Here is a 19,514-nt window from a genome sequence, read left to right as displayed (position 1 = left end):
TATATATATATATAAACTGTGTTAAATTCCGTCTTGAAAGAACCTATAACTCTGAAGGAAATGTACCCCTCCCAATGATAACTTAAGAAATAACTCCAACAAACTCCAAACTGCACCCAATACAATATATGAGTAAAAAAACGATTCCTCAAGAGGAGAATTATTCAAGTTATGAACTTGAAGTATTGGCAATAATTAAGGATTAAGGCTTTGAAAAAATTTTCGAAATTATTTGGTAGGAAATAAATTTAAACTAGTAAGAGACTGTTCACCTTTCCAAAAGACTATGAGTAAAAAACAATTAAATCCTGAAATTGCTAGATGGGCACTATTTTTGAAAAACTTTGACTACGAAATTGTACATCGCCCAGGTAAACAAATGAAACATGTTGATTGTCTTAGTAGATATCCTATTACGCATATTACTTGTGACGAATTAACCTCTAAAATTGTTACTAACCAGATAAATGAGGAATACATTAACTCTATTAAACAACTTTTGGAAAATAAATCAATTGACGATTTTGTGGTAAAAAATAATGTTTTATATAAACTTAAGAATGATACTTACTTGTCAGTGGCTTCACAACAAATACAAACTGACATTATCAAATCCGCACATGATAATGGTCATTTTGGTATTAAACCCTTGATGTACTTAAACAAAACTATTATTTTTCAAATATGAAGAAATGTGTTGAATAATTATTAGCAAATAGGAAGGCAGGAAAAAGAGAAGGGTTTCTGAGCCCGATTCCTAAAAATAATATTCTCTTAGATACTTAACATATATTGATTTCATTGGTCCAATGCCTTCAACCAATAAAAACTATAAACATATTTTCACCGTAGTAGATGCTTTCCCCAAATTTGTTCGGTTGTCCCAAACAAAATCGATGTCAAGTCGAGATGCAATAGATAAATTAAAAACTCAACAGATAACTTTTGGGAATCCTTCAAGAATAACTACTGACAGAGGTACTGCGTTTACTTTCAAAATGTGAAAAAATAGTTAAAAAGTTCAAATGCTTCTAATTACTTTTCCCACTTTATATATTTAGATTAAAATAGTTTTTATCGTATTTTATCTTTTTAATTTAGTCCATTAAAGACAAGCTACTACAAGTTGACGACTACAATGTAGTTGTGTTTAATTGGACAGCTTATTCCAATAACATACCAATCAACGTTGTAATCAGTTATGATTTTTCAATACTTAACACTTTCTATGTGGCTTATAAATTGTCTTCATGGATGCATTTTCTTCAGGTAAGTAAAATATTAGATTAAATTATTAATGTTTCACGAAAAAATAAATTTATAGATTACTTGATTAAAACACTCAATTGAACTCGAGGCTTGCCAGTCCTCCTGGCAAATCTTGAGAATGGGCGCCTGTTTTTAAGCTCTTGAAATATGTCTACTTTTATTTCCATCTGCATATTTTTGAAGTCAATGGAGTTTTTTAATCAAGTAATATCTTATCACTTCAATTCCTCGGGATTATTTATCTAGTATTAACAATTAATTAATGACACTCGGTTGTGACACTCGAGTCCTTAGGAAAGTTTAAAAGAAAAGAAAAAAGATTCAAATTTGATTTCGGTTCTTACGGTTATCAAAAAGTGAACTTATAATTTCTCTCACTAATTAACTGATGAAATAAACTAATAAAATGATTCATAAGAAAATGAAAATAAATAAGTAAATGAATTGATAAGCAAAATGAAATTATGAATGAAATAAATATAAAAATGGTCAGATATCATAAATTTCACTATTTTACTTCTTTTTTGTACAAAGTTAGAATTTTCAGTGTGTGCTTTAAACCTCAATATAGTGACAAATCGCTTTACACTTAATACAATGTTGTGTGTTAAACTAAACTACCAAATTCTTAAAACTTGATTAAACCATGCTTGACAACTACCAACCCGAAACTTGATTACCTAATGCTATTGTTTTATTAAAATGGAAATATTGTCTAATGCAACTCCCCTTATTTAAGCAAATTTGTACGATTATTGTAAGACTTGAGTGTATCCAAATAGAAGATAAATTGACCGGCACAATAATTTAAGGAAAGGAGGAGAATTCCAATACAAAAAATAGACATAATTTAATGGTAGGAAGCTTATTTTTATACTAAACAGAAATATGGAAAATTACAAATAAAAATTTATACAGTTGAAGAAATTTATATCATAAAATAATTCAGAAAATGTTTTGAAAAAAAAATCGCTTGAAGCTCTGACCTTTACAACAAGAAAAAAACTCACGAATAACATCAGGAGAATATCAGTCAGATAATAAATCGGAGACTAAGAATGCTCCAGCTACAATTCTAGCAATAGCTTTAACAATGGGAGCCGGAAGGTGAAACAAAACGAAGATCTTTAGTAACACACACAAAAAAGAAAACGGTAGATAACGATGTAGGATAGGATATGTTGTTCAATTCAGCACCGTAATATTAAAAAATAACATTTTAGGAGGTAAAGAGAGTGATCTGGAACAACTGACCTGTAGCAATGACGAATAAAGCAGAGAACTTTATGAGCCACGAGGTGCGAAGAAGAAACATAGGTAAAGATAGTATGGTTCAGAGATTAACGTGTAGCTACAATTATTGAATTCCGACTCACTAGTATATAATATATGTTAACTCGACTCTATGATGAGGTACGCCCCATATTGGTGACCTGCGCACGTGATCTGAACACGCCTACATCACTAGACACCTCCACTTCGATTTGAATAAGCCTACTTCGAAAGATGGTTCACATTTAACAGTTCACTTGCTGTTTGTGACTGCGACATTGTCCTCATGACTCTGTTGCTGTTGGCTTGTATACACTCGACTGCTAATGGCCACATAGCAGACACCACGACATTGAACAGCTCTCAAAAGTCCGATGATCTTACTATACAGCTCTCCCGGCTTCTCACTAAACAGCGATGAGTATAGTAATATCCGTCCATCGAATTCTATCACAGATAAAATTTTGGTGGGGAACTATTGTAGTGTGTCTACCACTACAATTATTCAATTGCAATTCGCTAATATATAAGATATGTTAACTCATTTCGATGTTGGAGTACCTTTTCATAGATTGACATTGCCGATAACATTCGCCCCACAAACAGATATTCTTGAAGCCATTATTTGGTAATGTTGCAAATAAACATTAAATTACTTTTGCTAAGTTCTTTCTTTACTATGAGACTTTTGAAGAAGTGTAGTGTCCTAGATTAAATTTTTATTACAAATGATGAGTCAGGTTATTGATCAAAAACTACTCAAACCATTTGTTTCCTAAATTGGAAAGATCCTTGTTTCTTGACTTGCAATATTCTTCAGCAATAATTTTTAAAATACTATGTTATTTTTGTAGTTACATGGAGCAGATACGAAGCATTTCCATTTGATAGGTCACAGTTTGGGATGTTCTTTAATTCACCTTGCTGTACAACCTGTTTGCAATTTGGGACACATTACATGTAAGTAGAATTTAGTTTCAGAATGCCTTACCTACAGTTACTGAATGAAACATTCAATACTTAGGGCATTTCTTAAGGAATGCGGGGTTTTTTGCTTTAATTTTCCATGATTGTTTTGTTTGATAATTGTTATAATGAGTATCACATCATCTTATGGGTTATTAGAAGAAAAACAATTATGTTTATACAAAACTTCAATTATAAAGACACACTTCATTAAATTATTTATTAATCTAGTCACCATAGTATTCATGATACATAAAGTTTTTACCTCTTACCGATCACTATTTTTATCTCTTATACACTGAAGAGTCAAAAAAACTGGTATACCACGGTACATACAAGGGTACACGTGTGGGCCTTCGGCTCCGAAAGCCCATATCGATGATGTTTCGTTGAATGGTTCGCACGCTGACAGTTGTTGATGGCCCAGCATTGAAATCTGCTGCAATTTGTGGAAGGGTTGCACGTTTGTCACGTTTAATGATTCTCGTCGATCGTCGCTGCTCCCGTTCTTGCATGATCTTTTTCCGATGTCGTATATTTGATGTTTTACCGGATTTCCGATACTCACGGTATACTCGTGAAATGGTCGTACGTGAAAATCCAACTTTCATTGCTATCGCGGAGATGCTATGTGCCATCTCCCGTGTGCCGACTATAACACCACGTTCAAACTCACTTAAATATGTATAACCTGGCATTGTAGCAGCAGAAACCGATCTAAGAACTGTGCTAGACACTCGTTGTCTTATATACGCATTGCCGATCGCAGAGCTAAACATTTATTTGCATACTCATGCCTGTACAAATTTTTTTGGCTCTTCAGTGTATTATCAGATATTTTGGATGTTGTTTTTCAGCAATCTCAATATGGTTGTTCCTATTTATTAAGCTTTTTGAACTTCTTTACACAAGGTTAACAAGGTATGTTTTTCTGCCTTTAAAAGTAAGCAAAATTTGAAATATACTACGGCCAAAGGAAATATTTATTTTCAACAATAATACTATTTGTCTGTGGTATTATTAAAACTCGCTTAAAGCTAATAAGAGATTCCATCCCATCTGAGCAATTCTCATCGTCATCTCATGAGATTTAAACGCAAAAAGTGCCTTGTGTGGTCCAATGAGCGACGAACGGATGAACGATCTTGTGGAGTTCATAACTCTCATGGATTTAAATGTTCTTCATGATGCCTACTCACTTTCCATTTTTGATTCAACAATCAGCCACTGTTGAGCCGCCTCTGAGTTTTGAGCATTCACCTTCCAATGAGGGGAACTGGGTTCAAATTCCAGAGATGTTTGGTCAATAAAAAGTTCCACATCCGGCTTCCACCAACCACAGTGATGAAATGAAATATCCTCAGTGGTTGACGAATCATAAATTAGAGTCCCCTTGCCTTCAAGGCTAATCGTGGGAGGTTCTCGTGATCTTCCTCTCCATGTAACGTGGGTTAGTCCCCCACGAAGGCAAATTTCTCCCAATATTTGATCCAGGAGTTCCCTTGTCTTCTGGATTGAGTTCCGAATAACAAGGCTATGGAGTTGAACATTAGTAGTCGTAAACCCAAAACACTGAGTTGGCTGTTCAACGACGATTATAAAATTAAAAAATAAAATCAGCCGTTGCTGGATCGATTTGATTCTAGCGAATGTTACATTGGATATCAGGGAATGGCAGTTCGTGGGCTGTGAAACTTTTACTGATCATAAATTAGTGACCATGCTCATTGGTTTAGGAAGAAAAGGAATGACTTTTTTTACTCGAATTAAATAAGAAGGTTTGAAACAAATTGAACTGAGTATTACACAAATTGCTTTACAATCTATGGAAGAATTGGCTAAAATAAATACAGAACAGAAGTTTAATGCTTTTATCTCAGAAACCACCAAAGAAATCATCATATTATACGGTTAGTCTAAGAAAAAGATACGCAAAATCTACAAACTAGCAAACAAAAACTCCTTGTGGTGGGCTTAATATTCGTTTATTAAAGGAAAACAGTTTAGAGTTAAAAGAAGATTATTTCAGGCTGAGAACGATATAAAAAGAAAATAGATAATGAAAAAGAAAAATCGCTGTTTTAAAAGGCAATAACAGAAACTAAGAAAGTAAAACTTAATAATTACTTATCGATATAGTGACGTAAGATTGCTTTAGACCTGGCTGTCAGGGGAAAAATTTAAGAAAAAAAGCCATACAGAAGATCTTATAGTCAGATGGAACTCACATGGCGTCGCGAAAGGACAGAATCAATTCAATTCTTCAATGTCAATTTATGCAGAACCTGAAAGACGAACTTCTAGAACCGACCTTATCAAACCATTTACAAAAGAGAAAGTCCAATAAGTTATCAATGACCTTAAAAACAATAAAGCTTTAGGTCCAGATTAAATTCCTCTGGAAATAACTAAAGCTTCTTTCAATATAGAATCCGCATGGTTTACTAAAATAATTAGCAAATGCTTTGAACTTAACTACTTTTCAACAGACTTGAAAATTGCCAAAATTGTACTAACTGGCAAAGATCTGTAATAACCAGACAGCTTCAGACCTATATTTTTACTTCTGGTGTAGGGCAAGAGTCTTGATACGCTATTAACAAAAAGATTAATCATTTACCTGTAAAATAGCAAATTACACAATAAAAGATCAACATGGATTCAGAAAACATCAATTCATCATGTTCGGCCTTAAATTCAGTTTGCCTCATCACTAGAGGGCGCTATTATTCATGTTCTATTATTTCTATTAATTTTGTTGTTCAGTGTGTGTAAACAAAGAGGAATAAAGTTAGATTTAGAAGCGCGTGCTGTTTCTTGTCTAGTCTCATCATCGAAATGGTTCGTCCTAGCCCCAGTACATAATTTTTAAGATGAATGACAATGACACAGTCAACGAAACTTCTAATTCCATGGAATAACATTTAAAAAACCCAAAAGAAAATCCCAACTCAAATCAGAAGCACACCTCTTTTTGCGGGAGATCACAGTCAAACACGGATTCCCTCCTAAAACGTAAGAAAATCATTAAAGGTAAGCTAACCAGATTAATTACTCAAGTAAATAGCTTGCAAAGTCAGGAGATTTTTTGTTTCCAATATCGAAGTTTATCAAAACGATACTGATTCATTAAGTATTGACGTAAATAATTTAAATGATGAAATTCTATTTTCTTGTTCTGATACAGAATTCGATAAATATGAAGAAGAAATGCATGAATTACTTTCAAAAGTAGATACTTTAAAAATTACTTTAAAGAATGAATTAAAAAAGCGTAATGAAGATCACGTTAATGTAAATAATATTGCGTCTCAAAATACATCCAATGCTGATGTAAATAGTTTAAAACTTCCCCGTATAGAGCTACCATTATTTACTTCTAATTATCTTGATTGGATTTCATTTCGCGATTTATTCTTAGCAAGCGTAGGAAATAACAGTTCTCTAAGTAATTGTCAAAAATTACAGTACCTTAAACTCTCTGTTAAAGGGGAATCAGCTACTTTATTACAATCTATTCAAATTACTAATGAAAATTACGAAAGAGCGTGGAATGCACTTAAAGAACGTTATGAATACAAAACAGAAATCATTAACGCAGCATTAAACCGGTTAATTTCTCAACCTAGCTTAAAATAGGAGTCCGCGTCAGGATTACGAAAATTAATTGATACTACTTCGCAATGTATTGATATATTAAAGGTCCTTAAACAGCCTGTTGAGCACTGGAACACTATCATTATTTTTCTTTTAAAAGGGAAACTTGATCCAGAAACACTTCGCGTTTGGACGTTAGAACAAACAAAAAATATCCCTTCGTTCGCAGAATTTAGAACTTTTGTTTTGAATAAAGCTAACGGGCTAGCGTCTTTGGCTCTACGCCAAAAAGAAAAATAAATGCAAACTTTGAAAGCGGAGCCAATCGAAATCGAAAAATAAATAAATCATTTTCATCCCAATTAGTTTCTCATTTTTGTTTGTTTTGCAAAAGTGATACTCATTTCGGATTATTCAAATGCAATAGTTTTATTGAACTTCCGATGAAAGAAAAATGGGATGTAGCAAACAAAAATAAGCTTTGTGCGAATTGTCTCAAATCGAATAAAACTCATTCAATTACGAAATGCCGTATGGGAACTTGTAAGAATTGCGCTCAGCCGCATAATACATTATTATGTTCAAAAAATTCAAATGAAACAAAATTAAGAGCACAGGGGGAAAACGAAACAATTTCTACTATTAGTAGCAACAACACAACTATTCCAGTCACACAAAGCGTTTTATTACCCACCGCTGTTGTTAATGTTCAGGGCGGTGATGGCTCACTACATAAATGCAGACTCCTTATAGATTCAGCCAGTCAGGGCACATTCATTAAGGAGAGTTGTGTTAATTTATTAAAGTTAAAAAGAAATCGCGCGAGCATCAGTGTTGATGGCCTAAGTTCACAAAGAGTAGGTAAGGTTACAGGTTCAGTTCAACTACACATTACATCATTATTTTACAAAAATGCTAATATCACAACAGAAGCTTTAATTATACCCAAAATAACTTGTGATCTTCCTCAAACAGAGGTCAATGCGTCTGTTTTAAATTATTTTGAACAATTAAAATTAGCAGATGCAAATTGTCTCCAACCTGAACCTATAGATATTTTACTGGGTGCAGAAGTTTTTGGCGAAATATTGCTCAACGGACGTTTAACTATTCCAGAACTTTCATTAACTGCTCTAGAATCCATTTTTGGATGGGTTATTCTGGAAAAACAGAAAGCAAGTCACCTATCAAAACACTTACAATCATAACAAATCATGCTAGTTGCAGTGAAGCTGAATATCAGCTAGATAAATTCTGGAAGCTAGAAGAAATTACAGAAGCAAAGTCCTATTCAGAGGAAGAAATTGCATGCGAAAATCATTTGAAAGAAACATTTTCTCGAGACTCCACTGGCAGAATTGCTGTCAAATTTCCCTTTCGTGAATCATCTGAAAAACTTGGTTCATCAAGGAATTTTGCTATTCATCGTTTGCAACGTAGGTTTGTCAAAAATCAGTCACTTTCTATGCAGTATCATAAATTCATGCAAGAGTATTTAGATCTCGGACACATGGAATTAATACCAGAAACGGACATTGACATTCCAGCCACATCTAGTTTTTATCTCCCTCATCACCCAGTTCCAAACAAAATCGGGGATAAATTCCGTGTTGTTTTCGATGGTTCTGCAAAATCTTCAACTGGTGTTTCACTTAATGACAAATTGATGGTAGGACCGCAGTTGCAAGATGACTTAACAACATTGCTCATAAGATTTAGAACACATAAAATTGCTCTAACAGCAGACATTGAGAAAATGTACAGACAGGTTATTTTGAAGGACTCTGACTTTCAAAGAATCGTATGGCGTAACTCACCTTTTGAGCCTATTCAAGATTATCGACTCACTAGAATCGCCTACGGCACAGCTTCCACGCCTTATCTTGCTACAAAATGTCTTCAACAACTAGCAGCAGAAGAAGCAGATAATTTTCCTTTGGCCTCCAATGCAATCATGAAAGACTTTTACGTCGACGATTTAATGTCTGGAGCTGAGACACTCAGTAAAGCTCATGAATTACAAACACAATTAATGCAAATGTTATCAAGCGCAGGATTCAGTCTGAGGAAATGGGCATCAAAAAGCAATGAATTTCTGAAGACAATTGATGCAGACTTGTGCTTGAAAAATACATCCCTTGACCTAGACAGTGAAAATATCATAAAGACCTTAGGTGTTCTTTGGAACCCAGCAGACGATGTGTTCCTTTTCAAGATTACTCCAACATCCTTTGAAGGTACCTTGACAAAACGCCTACTTCTTTCCACTATTGCCAGAACATTCGACCCTCTAGGTTGGTTGGCACCTATTACAATTAAATGCAAGCTAATTATGCAAGAACTGTGGAAGCATAAATTGCAGTGGGATGAAACGATCTCTCCAAACATCTCACAAGAGTGGACAAAGCTTGCAGAAGATATGATGCTCGTAAAAGACATCAAAATACCAAGACTCTTGTCACCTAACAAGTAATTTCAATTATTTGGTTTCAGCGACGCTTCAGAAAAGGCTTACGCGGCTGTCATATACTGTCGCTCAGTGCTAGATGCTAAACAAATCAGTGTTCAACTTGCTGTATCCAAAACAAGAGTTGCACCACTAACGAATGAATCTCTTCCAAGACTAGAACTATGCGGAGCTTTGCTTCTAGCCATATATGGCAGTACTTTTACTTTCATTACTTGTACCACCGGTACAAGTAAAAAGTACGTACTTTTACTTGTACTTCGTTACTTTTTAAATTTAGTACTTTTACTTGTACTTTCGTTACTTTTTTTGGGAAAAAGTACAAGTATTTGTAACGGAAATGTCGAATGAAATCGTTACTTTTTTCTAAAACTCGGTAAGCTTTCTAAAAAAACTTTTTTTTAAAAAATGCAGTCAAAATGCAATTATCTTGCAAAATGAATAAAAATATTAATTAGCAAGTTATTTTCATTCATTTTCGAGTTTTATGCATTTATTTAATACATTTTAAATAAAAAATGTTGGATTTTGTTATTACGTTTTTCAATTTTCTTTTTGAACTCACTAATAATACATTTTTGTCTTAATACATTTTTTACTAAATACATTTTTACCTAGTACATTTTTTACTAAAATTATGTTTATGCCCGACCTTGTCAAACAACGCCCAGTCAAATCTCTAAGAACTTCAGAACTATTTGTGCTACTGAAAACTATTATAATTACTATTTTAACTCTTGAAAACTCGAAGGTATTAATTTAGCCGCTGATACTAAAATTCGTTTACAAATTTTAATTATTCCGTTAGGCAGAAATGTTCGGAAAATGATTTTCTCGCATGACTTCAGCATTAGCCATTGTTACAAATAAAACTGTAGACTGTTCTGTTTCAACTTATACTGCACATTCAATTATTTTTTACTAGCTCAAAGATCACAAAGCTATCTGAAACCCCGTGTTTGCTTTGTTTATGTTTGTGCTTTTAAAACGCGTTTCTATAGAGTAAAACAATTTTAAATCAATGGTAATTTAAATAAATAAAAATAATAAACTAAAAATTAAAATCAATAGATAAAATTTCTTTTTCGTGCAAATCCATAAAAAGTTTGATATTAAAATTATATTTGATTTTAAAATTATATTATACGATTATATTATAAAATTATATTATAATATTCTTCCGAATTTAAAAATAAATTAATGTCCATAACTTTCAAAATTAAAAATAATTAAATAAATAACAACAATTTTGCAAAAACATTAAAGAACATAAGAATATTATTCAATAAAATTTTAGGTTACTTTGAATTTTCGATTTCCTAGAAATGTACTTTTAAATCGTTACTTTTTTTGTTTAGTACTTGTACTTTTACTTGTACTTTTTACTCGTTACTTTTTAAAATAAGAACTTTTTACTTTTTACTCGTTACTTTTTTTAAAAATACTTGTACTTTTACTCGTTACTTTTTAAAAGTAACGTTGCCATATATGCTTCTAGCAGAGCTGATGAAATTTACGTGCAGTGCATTAAATTTTCCAATATCCCAATCTCACTTCTACACAAATTCAACTATCGTTCTTTCTTGGTTGGGATCGCCATCCAGCCGATGGAAAACCTTTGTTGCCAACAGAGTAGCAAAGATCCTAGGCTTATCTTCCCCAAATCAGTGGCATCACATTAGTGGTGATACAAATCCAGCAGATATAGCAACCCGTGGTGTGTCATCATCAACATTATTCACATCTCAGTGGTTTAGTGGTCCAACATTTCTGTATCAACCGATTTCTTTCCAAACAGATATGCTCATATCTCAAATGTGTGAGCCTATGCCTGAAGAAAGAGTGTGTACTGTGCAGTCAATTGCTACAATCAGCCATTCATCTGAACCAAATGAATTGATAAACAATTTCTCCTATTTCTCTAAACTTAAACGTGTAACAGCATATTGTTTAAGGTTCATTCACAATTGCAGAAACTCCAAAAGTAAGGTAACTGGTTTTGTAAAAAGTGATGAACTTAATAATGCTATGAATGTATTGATTAAATTAGTTCAATCTGTTGAGTTTAATAATGAGATCAATGCTCTCCAAAAAAATCAACCCTTATCTTGCAAAAGAAAAATTTTAACTCTCAATCCCTTTTTGGATCATTCAGGTATTCTGAGAGTGGGAGGTCGCTTGCGACATGCAAATATCGGATACGACCAAAAACATCCCATCTTACTGCCAAAAAGGCATACCTTAACTGATCTCATTGTTAGACATTATCATCAAAATTTATTACATGCTAGTGCTCAACTTGTACAATCTTCCATTCTGGAAACTTTTTGGATCATGGGTGCTAGAGATATTATCAGACATTTAATTAGAAAATGTGTTAAATGTTGTAGAATTAGAGCATCTGTCACTAACCAAATGATGAGTGATTTGCCATCCAGTCGAATTTCTCCAGCTCCTACATTTTTACGATGTGGAGTTGATTATACAGGCCCGTTCCAAATTAAAACAACTAAAGGACGGGGCTTTAAAACATTCAAGGCATATATAGCTCTTTTTATTTGCTTTACAACTAGAGCTATCCATTTAGAGTTGGTCCCTGATCTTTCTGCAGATGCCTTCATTGCAGCCCTAAAGCGATTTATTTCACGTAGAGGTAAGTGTAGCGACATATACAGTGACTGCGGGTCTTTTATTGGAGCTAAGAGTAAACTAATGGAATATGAAAGACTAGCAAATTCAAAGGGTTATAATCAAAATGTTGACAAATTTTTGTCTTATATGGGTATACGTTGGCATCTAAACGTGCCCGGCGCTCCTCACATGGGGAGCCTATGGGAAGTGGGCATTAAATCCACGAAATATCATTTAAAACGGGTTGTGGGTGATATCAAATTAACACACGAAGAATTTGAGACCCTCTTAGCCCAGATCGAAGCTTGTCTCAATTCTCGACCTTTAACTGCCTTATCTTGTGACCCTAACGACCTATCGGCCTTAACACCAGGTCATTTTATAATCGGAAGACCATTAACAAGCATTCCCGAACCAAATTATACCGAATCTAACATTTCTTATCTTACAAGATGGCAGATAATTCAAAAAATGGTACAGTAGTTTTGGAAACGTTGGCACAAGGAATACTTGTGTAGACTGCAACAACGACCAGAATGGATTTTGCCTACTAAAAACATCGAAGTTAATGATTTGTGTTTGTTAAAAGATGATAATTTGCCACCTACCAAGTGGAAGATGTGCTGAGTAGTTCAATTACACCCCGATATTGACAACCATGTTAGAGTTGTAACTGTTAGAACATCAGATGGCATATTTAAAAGAAATGTAACAAAATTGTGTCTCTTACCAAAATAAGCAGAAATTTATACTATTTGTAATTTGTACTGTCTTTATTTAAGTGTATTCATGTAAACAATTCATTTAATGTCTTACTGCATTTGTATCACATTTAAGAATTTTGAAATAGTATTTCAAGGTGGGCGGCATGTTCGGCCTTAAATTCAGTTTGCCTCATCACTAGAGGGCACTATTATTCATGTTCTATTATTTCTATTAATTTTGTTGTTCAGTGTGTGTGTGTAAACAAAGAGGAATAAAGTTAGATTTAGAAGCGCGTGCTGTTTCTTGTCTAGTCTCATCACATCACACCATCTATGAAAGCAGCAAAATCTGAAAGCACGTATTCAGCTTTGGAAATGAAGGGAGCTTTTGATAGCGTGTCGTATGGAAACATTTAATTGATGGATTGAATTGGATGAGATCTACAAACACTTTGACAAATCTTATTTGAAGTTTTCTCTTCAGTAGTCATATAATTGGTAATGAATAGATTAAATTAAAGCTATAAAAAGGATTGCCTCCAAACCTCCGCCTGATTCTGTGTCTTTTCATTGCAGACACCATCTTAATCAAAGAAGAAGACCCAATAACAATTACTGCAGACTTTGCTGACGATTTCTTAATTTTGATTTCGAGAATAACTTAGCGACCGATATACTCAAAGTATATGACAACTAGGCAAATTACCAAAATATTAAATATAGCATACAAAAAACCAACCCAATAATTTTCCCAAATAAAAACCACATTGCAAGAAAGTTCATAATTAAATTACAACCACTTAGAATAAAAAATTTGCCATTCATAGATTATTTGAGATTTAAACTCAACCGTCGGCTTCCCGGTTTGCAACATCTACATAAACAACACACAAAAATCATTAAGCTTCACGCTAATCTTATTAGGAAATTTGTGTAGATTAGACAGAAGTTACTTGGGCTTATTACAATAAACTTTAAATGTGTGATTTTTAATAAGCATTCACTATTCTAGACTTATTTCAAATTGTCAAAAATAAACCAAGATAATTGAGCAATGAATTATCATGGAATGAATTATAATTAGCCCGAGGCTATGAAGTTTCACTGCAAAAGCCTAAGAAGTGTCAGACTGTTTATAAAATATTGAACACATTTTAAATTTATCTAGCACAAACAACAGCGGATGCTTGAAAAAACTGGGTTATTCAATTAGCCTCCTATATTGTAGTATTTCTACTATATTGTGTTGCAATGAAAATTTAAATCTTTTGCCTGCTGTAGTTCATTTATATCCGAACTATCTTAAACAAAAGCACTAAATTCGTCTTTTAATTTTCTATAGCGAAAATAATTGTTTGTGTTTAACTCAAATTCAACAATAATTTACACAAGTTGTAATGATTAAGATGATTTTATTTCATCGTGGTTCAGTGGTAAAAGTAAACTGAAACTTAGGAAGTGCAGAAAAAATAATAATAAATTGTTTGCGCTCAGCGCCATCTGGTGTTATAAATCTTGATAGCAAAATCATCTACACTCCCCACTCGAACTCCTCCGAGTTCACTAAAATTTTAAACATAAAAATATGACAAAAATAACATAAACATATCAAAAAAATAACATTTAAATGCAAATAAATTTGAAATGAAATGCAAATATTCACTTGAAAGAAAATAAAAAAAACATAAACTATTAAAGTTTATCATTGTGCATTTCAGCCATTGAGTTCTAAAGGATAAATAAGTTGTACTGGGCGTTTATATTCGCCGTTGGATTTGCGAATAAGGCAAGATCTTACAAGTCCATCACGCCCTTGAAATACTTTTGTTATAATACCTATGTCCCATAATAGTTTTAATTTTATGGTGCCCTCCATCATAACCACATCTCCCACTTTCAAACATTTTGTTAGGTTAGGAGAAGTAAAGTTGTGTGCAGATCTCAAATTAAACAAACAGCGCTCCTTCCAGCGCTTCCATAAATTAGCTAATAATGTAGCCTGGTATTCTTTTCTTTTATAAGAATCTTTTTGGTGGATTCTCTATGGATGGTTTCTATGAAATGAGCTGGATATTCTGCCCTTTCTTTACCAGAGGTTAAAAACTGTGATGGGGTAAGAATTTCCGGTTCTCCAATTTCGTTAGTGACGTAGGACAAGGGTCGAAGATTAACGATGGTTTCGATTTCAGTCAATATAGTGGTCATCTCTTCAAAATTTAAAAGAGTTTTTCGAAGTATTTTCTTTAGATGCTCTTTGACACTTTTTACCAATCTCTCATAAAATCCTCCCCACCAGGGGGCAAGTTGGACGATGAATTTTCAGGATATTCTTTTAGCAGCAAGAAAGTTTTTGAATTCTGAATTTACCAAAATATCAAATAGTCTCTGATGCTCTTTACCGGTACATTTAAAAGTCTTGGCGTTGTCGGAGTAAATTGTATGACAACTACCTCTTCTAGAGAGAAATCTTCTGAATGCGAGCAGAAAATTTGAGGTAGACATGTCTGTGACTAATTCAAGATGGCTCTCATGACTGCACATGTGAACAAGGCTATATATGATTTCTTTATTCCATTTTCACCCTTGATGTAGATTGGTCCGGCAAAATCAATTCCGCATACAGTAAAAGCAGGAGTTTCACTAATTCGATCTTTTTGAGCTGTCCAGTCATTTGGGTAGAAGTCTTGGCTGTGTATCTGCGACAAATCAAATATTTCGAGACAACCTTTTTTACTAATTGTCTTCCTTTAGGCACCCAAAATCTTCTCCGGATTTGTACTAGAGTGCTCTCTACTCCAGACATTTCCAGAGATTGAAATACATTTTCGTGTTCTCGCTTGACAAGCAACTCTGCAAAATTAGACTGTCTTTGTACAATTATAAGCTTTTTCTCATCAAAAGAATAATCTCCTTCGTCCAATCTTCCTGTGATTCTCCGGATACATTTTTCATCAAGATAAGGAGCTAAATTGAAAATAGTAGAAGAAGCTGGAATAGGCAAACTAGATTGGAGAGCTCGTATCTCACTTTCAAAGAATTTTGCTTGAGTAAACTTTACTAGTATATCTTCAGAATTTCGGAGCTCTTCTGCAGTCAAAGTGTCCATATTCGGCTTAACTTTCTTTAAACAGTTCAAATATCGCACTACCCACGCTATGATTCTAACAACTTTTTCGAGGTTGCTAAAGTTAGCGATATTTATCAACTCAAGTTCTTCACCATCTACACATTTCATAACGGTGACTTCATTTTTACGATACTCAATTTGTTCATCATTTTCTTTGAGGAGTTTCAATTCTGGCCACATTTCGGTCGGAAGGGACAACCTTCCACCAAATGTCAGAATTCTTCAATATACTCATGGAAGTACCTCTACTAAGATCGGCAGGATTGTCAATTCCGGGGAAGTGGAACCAGTCCTTAAGTTGAGCAATCGTCAAATACAATCCTTAATTTGCTAGTTAGTTTATCGTTTCTTATAACAGCCCTATGAGGTAAATAACATTGTTTATAATTTTGGGGGTCAGTGTTTTTAACTTTCTCAATTATCCCTTCATTCCTTCATCCTTTCGTAAGTTTTTATAACTTTTTTATATTCTTCAAACAAGGATTTATCATTTTTTAATCTCCTCTTTAATTTGTCAAACCTCTCTGAAGCCAGCTCAAAGTTATCATTTAAGAAATGTTTTGTATTAGGTCTCCAGAGAAGTCGTACACTATACCTATTATTTTCAAAATGTAAATCAGAATTAAAATCTTTTAACAATTCACTTTTATTATCAACATTTTCTTCGTTCATAGTATTTATTCCTAATCTTTCAAGGTTCCAAAACAAAGAATAATCAACATCAGATATTATAGTATTGTTTACAATCCTACTTAATTGGCAATTATTCATGAATCTCCCTTGAACCACAAAACCAAATAAACTATCGGTTGCAACGAGTCCTTTTCCCAGCCTCAAAGACGTATCAAAGATTACGTCATGTAGGAAATCGGCGCCGATCAAAATGTCTATATCGGCAATTTCTCCGGTATCAGAAAGAAAAATATTATTTTCCCTTGCTAATTGTTTAATTCTCTCATGGGGTGTGGCTATTTTCCCACACGTTATTTATTCTACTACAAATGCTTCAATGCAAACAAATAATTTTTAATCGTTTTTGTTTTGAAGATTCACTTTCACTAAATCGTAAGAACACCTCTTTTAAATTTTTTCTCCAAGACCGAAAACATGAAACCGTTCAGTTTTAATAGTTCTGAGGTTCAACTCATTACAAATATCACGTTTCAAAAAACTGCGATGGCTACCAGAGTCAAAAAAAATTCTAACCAACTTCTTTACATTACCATAAAACAAATACGCTAAAGAAGTCTGTAAATTGATCATTTCATTTTGAAACACATGAAGTGGTAACAGATGCCAAAGTATTGTTTTTCTCTTTCGACTCATTATTTATTGCTGATTTATCACAAATTAATTCGCTATGCGGTTTCTTACATAATGTGCAAATACATTTATTCCAACATTTTTTGGATGTGTGATATTTCTTTAAGCACCGGAAACAGCGAAATTGATCTTTAAGTGTTTTTCGATGGTCAGAGAACAATCTTTCGATTCGTGATTTTTGGAATTATAAAACAAACAAAATATGTTGTTAGATCCCGAAACTAACGCTGAGAAAGATGAGAACTTTCGATTATAATTATGTTTACTATGACTCTCCGACCGTTGCTGTGTTTCGAAATGAACACTTTGTTTTTTAGAACTATTAGACAACACATGTGAGGCTTCTCTACATTCTAAATCTTTTCTAATAAATGAAATTAGTTCATCAATGTCAAAATCTACACTTGATTTTCTATTTTTATTGTAATCTAAATTTAAATCCTCTGGTAGCTTTTGTAAAATAACAGGACAGAGCAAATTACCATAACTACCTTTTGTTACATTCATTGATTGCAAACTGCGAAAGTGAATTTCACATTCGTCATAGAACATACGTTGAGCTTTAATGTCATGTGAATTTCTTACAGAATTAATGGATTAAAGTTTATTCATATGAGTACTAATAATTAAATCTTGTCAACCAAATCTTTCGGTTAGCAACTTAATAGAAGAATCATAATTACTTTCAGTTAATGAAAATTCAGAAATTGCACTCAAAGCAACTCCCCCTGCCTAAATACATCTTAAGATAATTAAATTTATAAATTTTTTTAAGACTCTCATTACTATGTATAGCTATTCCAAAAACTGTGCCAGTCACAGGCATCACCAAAAAATTTGTTTATCTCCAATTTAGGTAATTTAACGTGTTGTAATCCCATTTCATTTGTTCATGTGTCAAGTAGCTCGTTTGGGGGGGGGGAGGAAGTAAGAGTTTGATTATATTAATTATTTATTTACAAAAATATTTACAGATATCATAATTGCACAGGCTCATTTGCGCGCACCTCTACGCTCTCTTACATTTGCAAAAACAAAACAGACACAACAGTTGCGGCGCTGCGCCACCTGCCGGACGTTAAGGGGAAGATTATAATATTCGGGCATCCTGATGATACAATTGCCCTCAATTGACACTTTCTTAACAAAAGATACATACATCGATTATTACATAATAGATATAGACAATTAACATTCTTTTTTCATACTTAATACACATTTATTTATTTTTTTGAAATATGAATGAATAAAAATTTTAAAGTTCTATTACAGTTCTTTTTTGACTTGCTTAATAGTTCTGTTTTTTTGTTTGTTTTTAATTGTTCCAAAATGAAAAGTTTCAGATGTTCAATACTAAAGTTATTTCTTTTCTTAGAAGTAAAAAAAAAGTTCATATTACCTGTTTCCAATTTATAAGTTACCTGAGACCTCATCATCATCATCGTGTAATGGTGGTCTCCATGCCTTAAGTTGACTCACGTGGGACGTTGTTGCATAGTACCTATTTCCCACTTTTTCTTCCAATTGGGTCACTCTGTACGTATCGTTGGGGAGGACTTCAGTCACAAGTAGAGGACCTCTGTACTTTGGCTGAGTCTTTGTTGGTTCTCCTGTTGCTTTTGCTGGACGTCGGACAACCACTATTTCTCCCGGTTCAAAAGTCATGGTTCGACACTTTTTCTTATCGTAGTAGTCCTTCATTTTACGTTGTTTCTTTTCAATCACACTGGTTGCTTCTTCTTGAAGTTCCTTGGGATCAGTCCATTTGTCTGCACTCTCGTCGGCAAGTTTTCGAAGGATACCATCAGTGAATCTTGGAGAATATCCATGCAAGATTTCAAAAGGCGTTTTATCAGTAGTTTTATTGACGGTGTTGTTTAAATTTCTTTCAGTTTCTTTGATTCGTAAATCCCAATCTTTATGACGTGGATCACTCATCGATGTTGTTATTGTGGATAGAATTGTTCTATTAGCCCGTTCTACCATTCCATTACCCTTGGGATGTTGGGTAGAATTCAATGTGTGATTTATTCCATTGTCGTGACAGTATTGTTGAAACTGATGTGACGTATAGCATGAACCTCTGTCACTAATAATCCGATCAGGCAGTCCAAAATCCTGAACGAAATTCTCCAGAGCTTTTAAAACGTGTTGAGAA

The 19,514-nt window shown here is 33.5% G+C and overlaps 1 protein-coding gene across 1 annotated transcript in view; it reads left to right on the top strand.

The window, feature by feature from the left end:
- Positions 1-1,101: 1,101 nt before the first annotated feature.
- Positions 1,102-19,514, top strand: part of LOC107442357 (lipase member H-like) — a gene marked incomplete at its 5' end in the record, with an annotated part of 27,284 nt that continues 8,871 nt past the window's right edge. Inside the window, 2 exon segments of the mRNA XM_043055829.2 lie at positions 1,102-1,269; positions 3,396-3,501. Coding sequence (XP_042911763.2) covers positions 1,102-1,269; positions 3,396-3,501 — 274 coding nt within the window.

This window comes from Parasteatoda tepidariorum, chromosome 1 (genome assembly GCF_043381705.1).
Source record: "Parasteatoda tepidariorum isolate YZ-2023 chromosome 1, CAS_Ptep_4.0, whole genome shotgun sequence".
NCBI classification, from domain to species: Eukaryota; Metazoa; Arthropoda; class Arachnida; order Araneae; family Theridiidae; genus Parasteatoda; species Parasteatoda tepidariorum.
The sequence above is the reverse complement of the archived record's forward strand: the minus strand, read 5'-3'. Positions and strand labels throughout refer to the sequence as shown.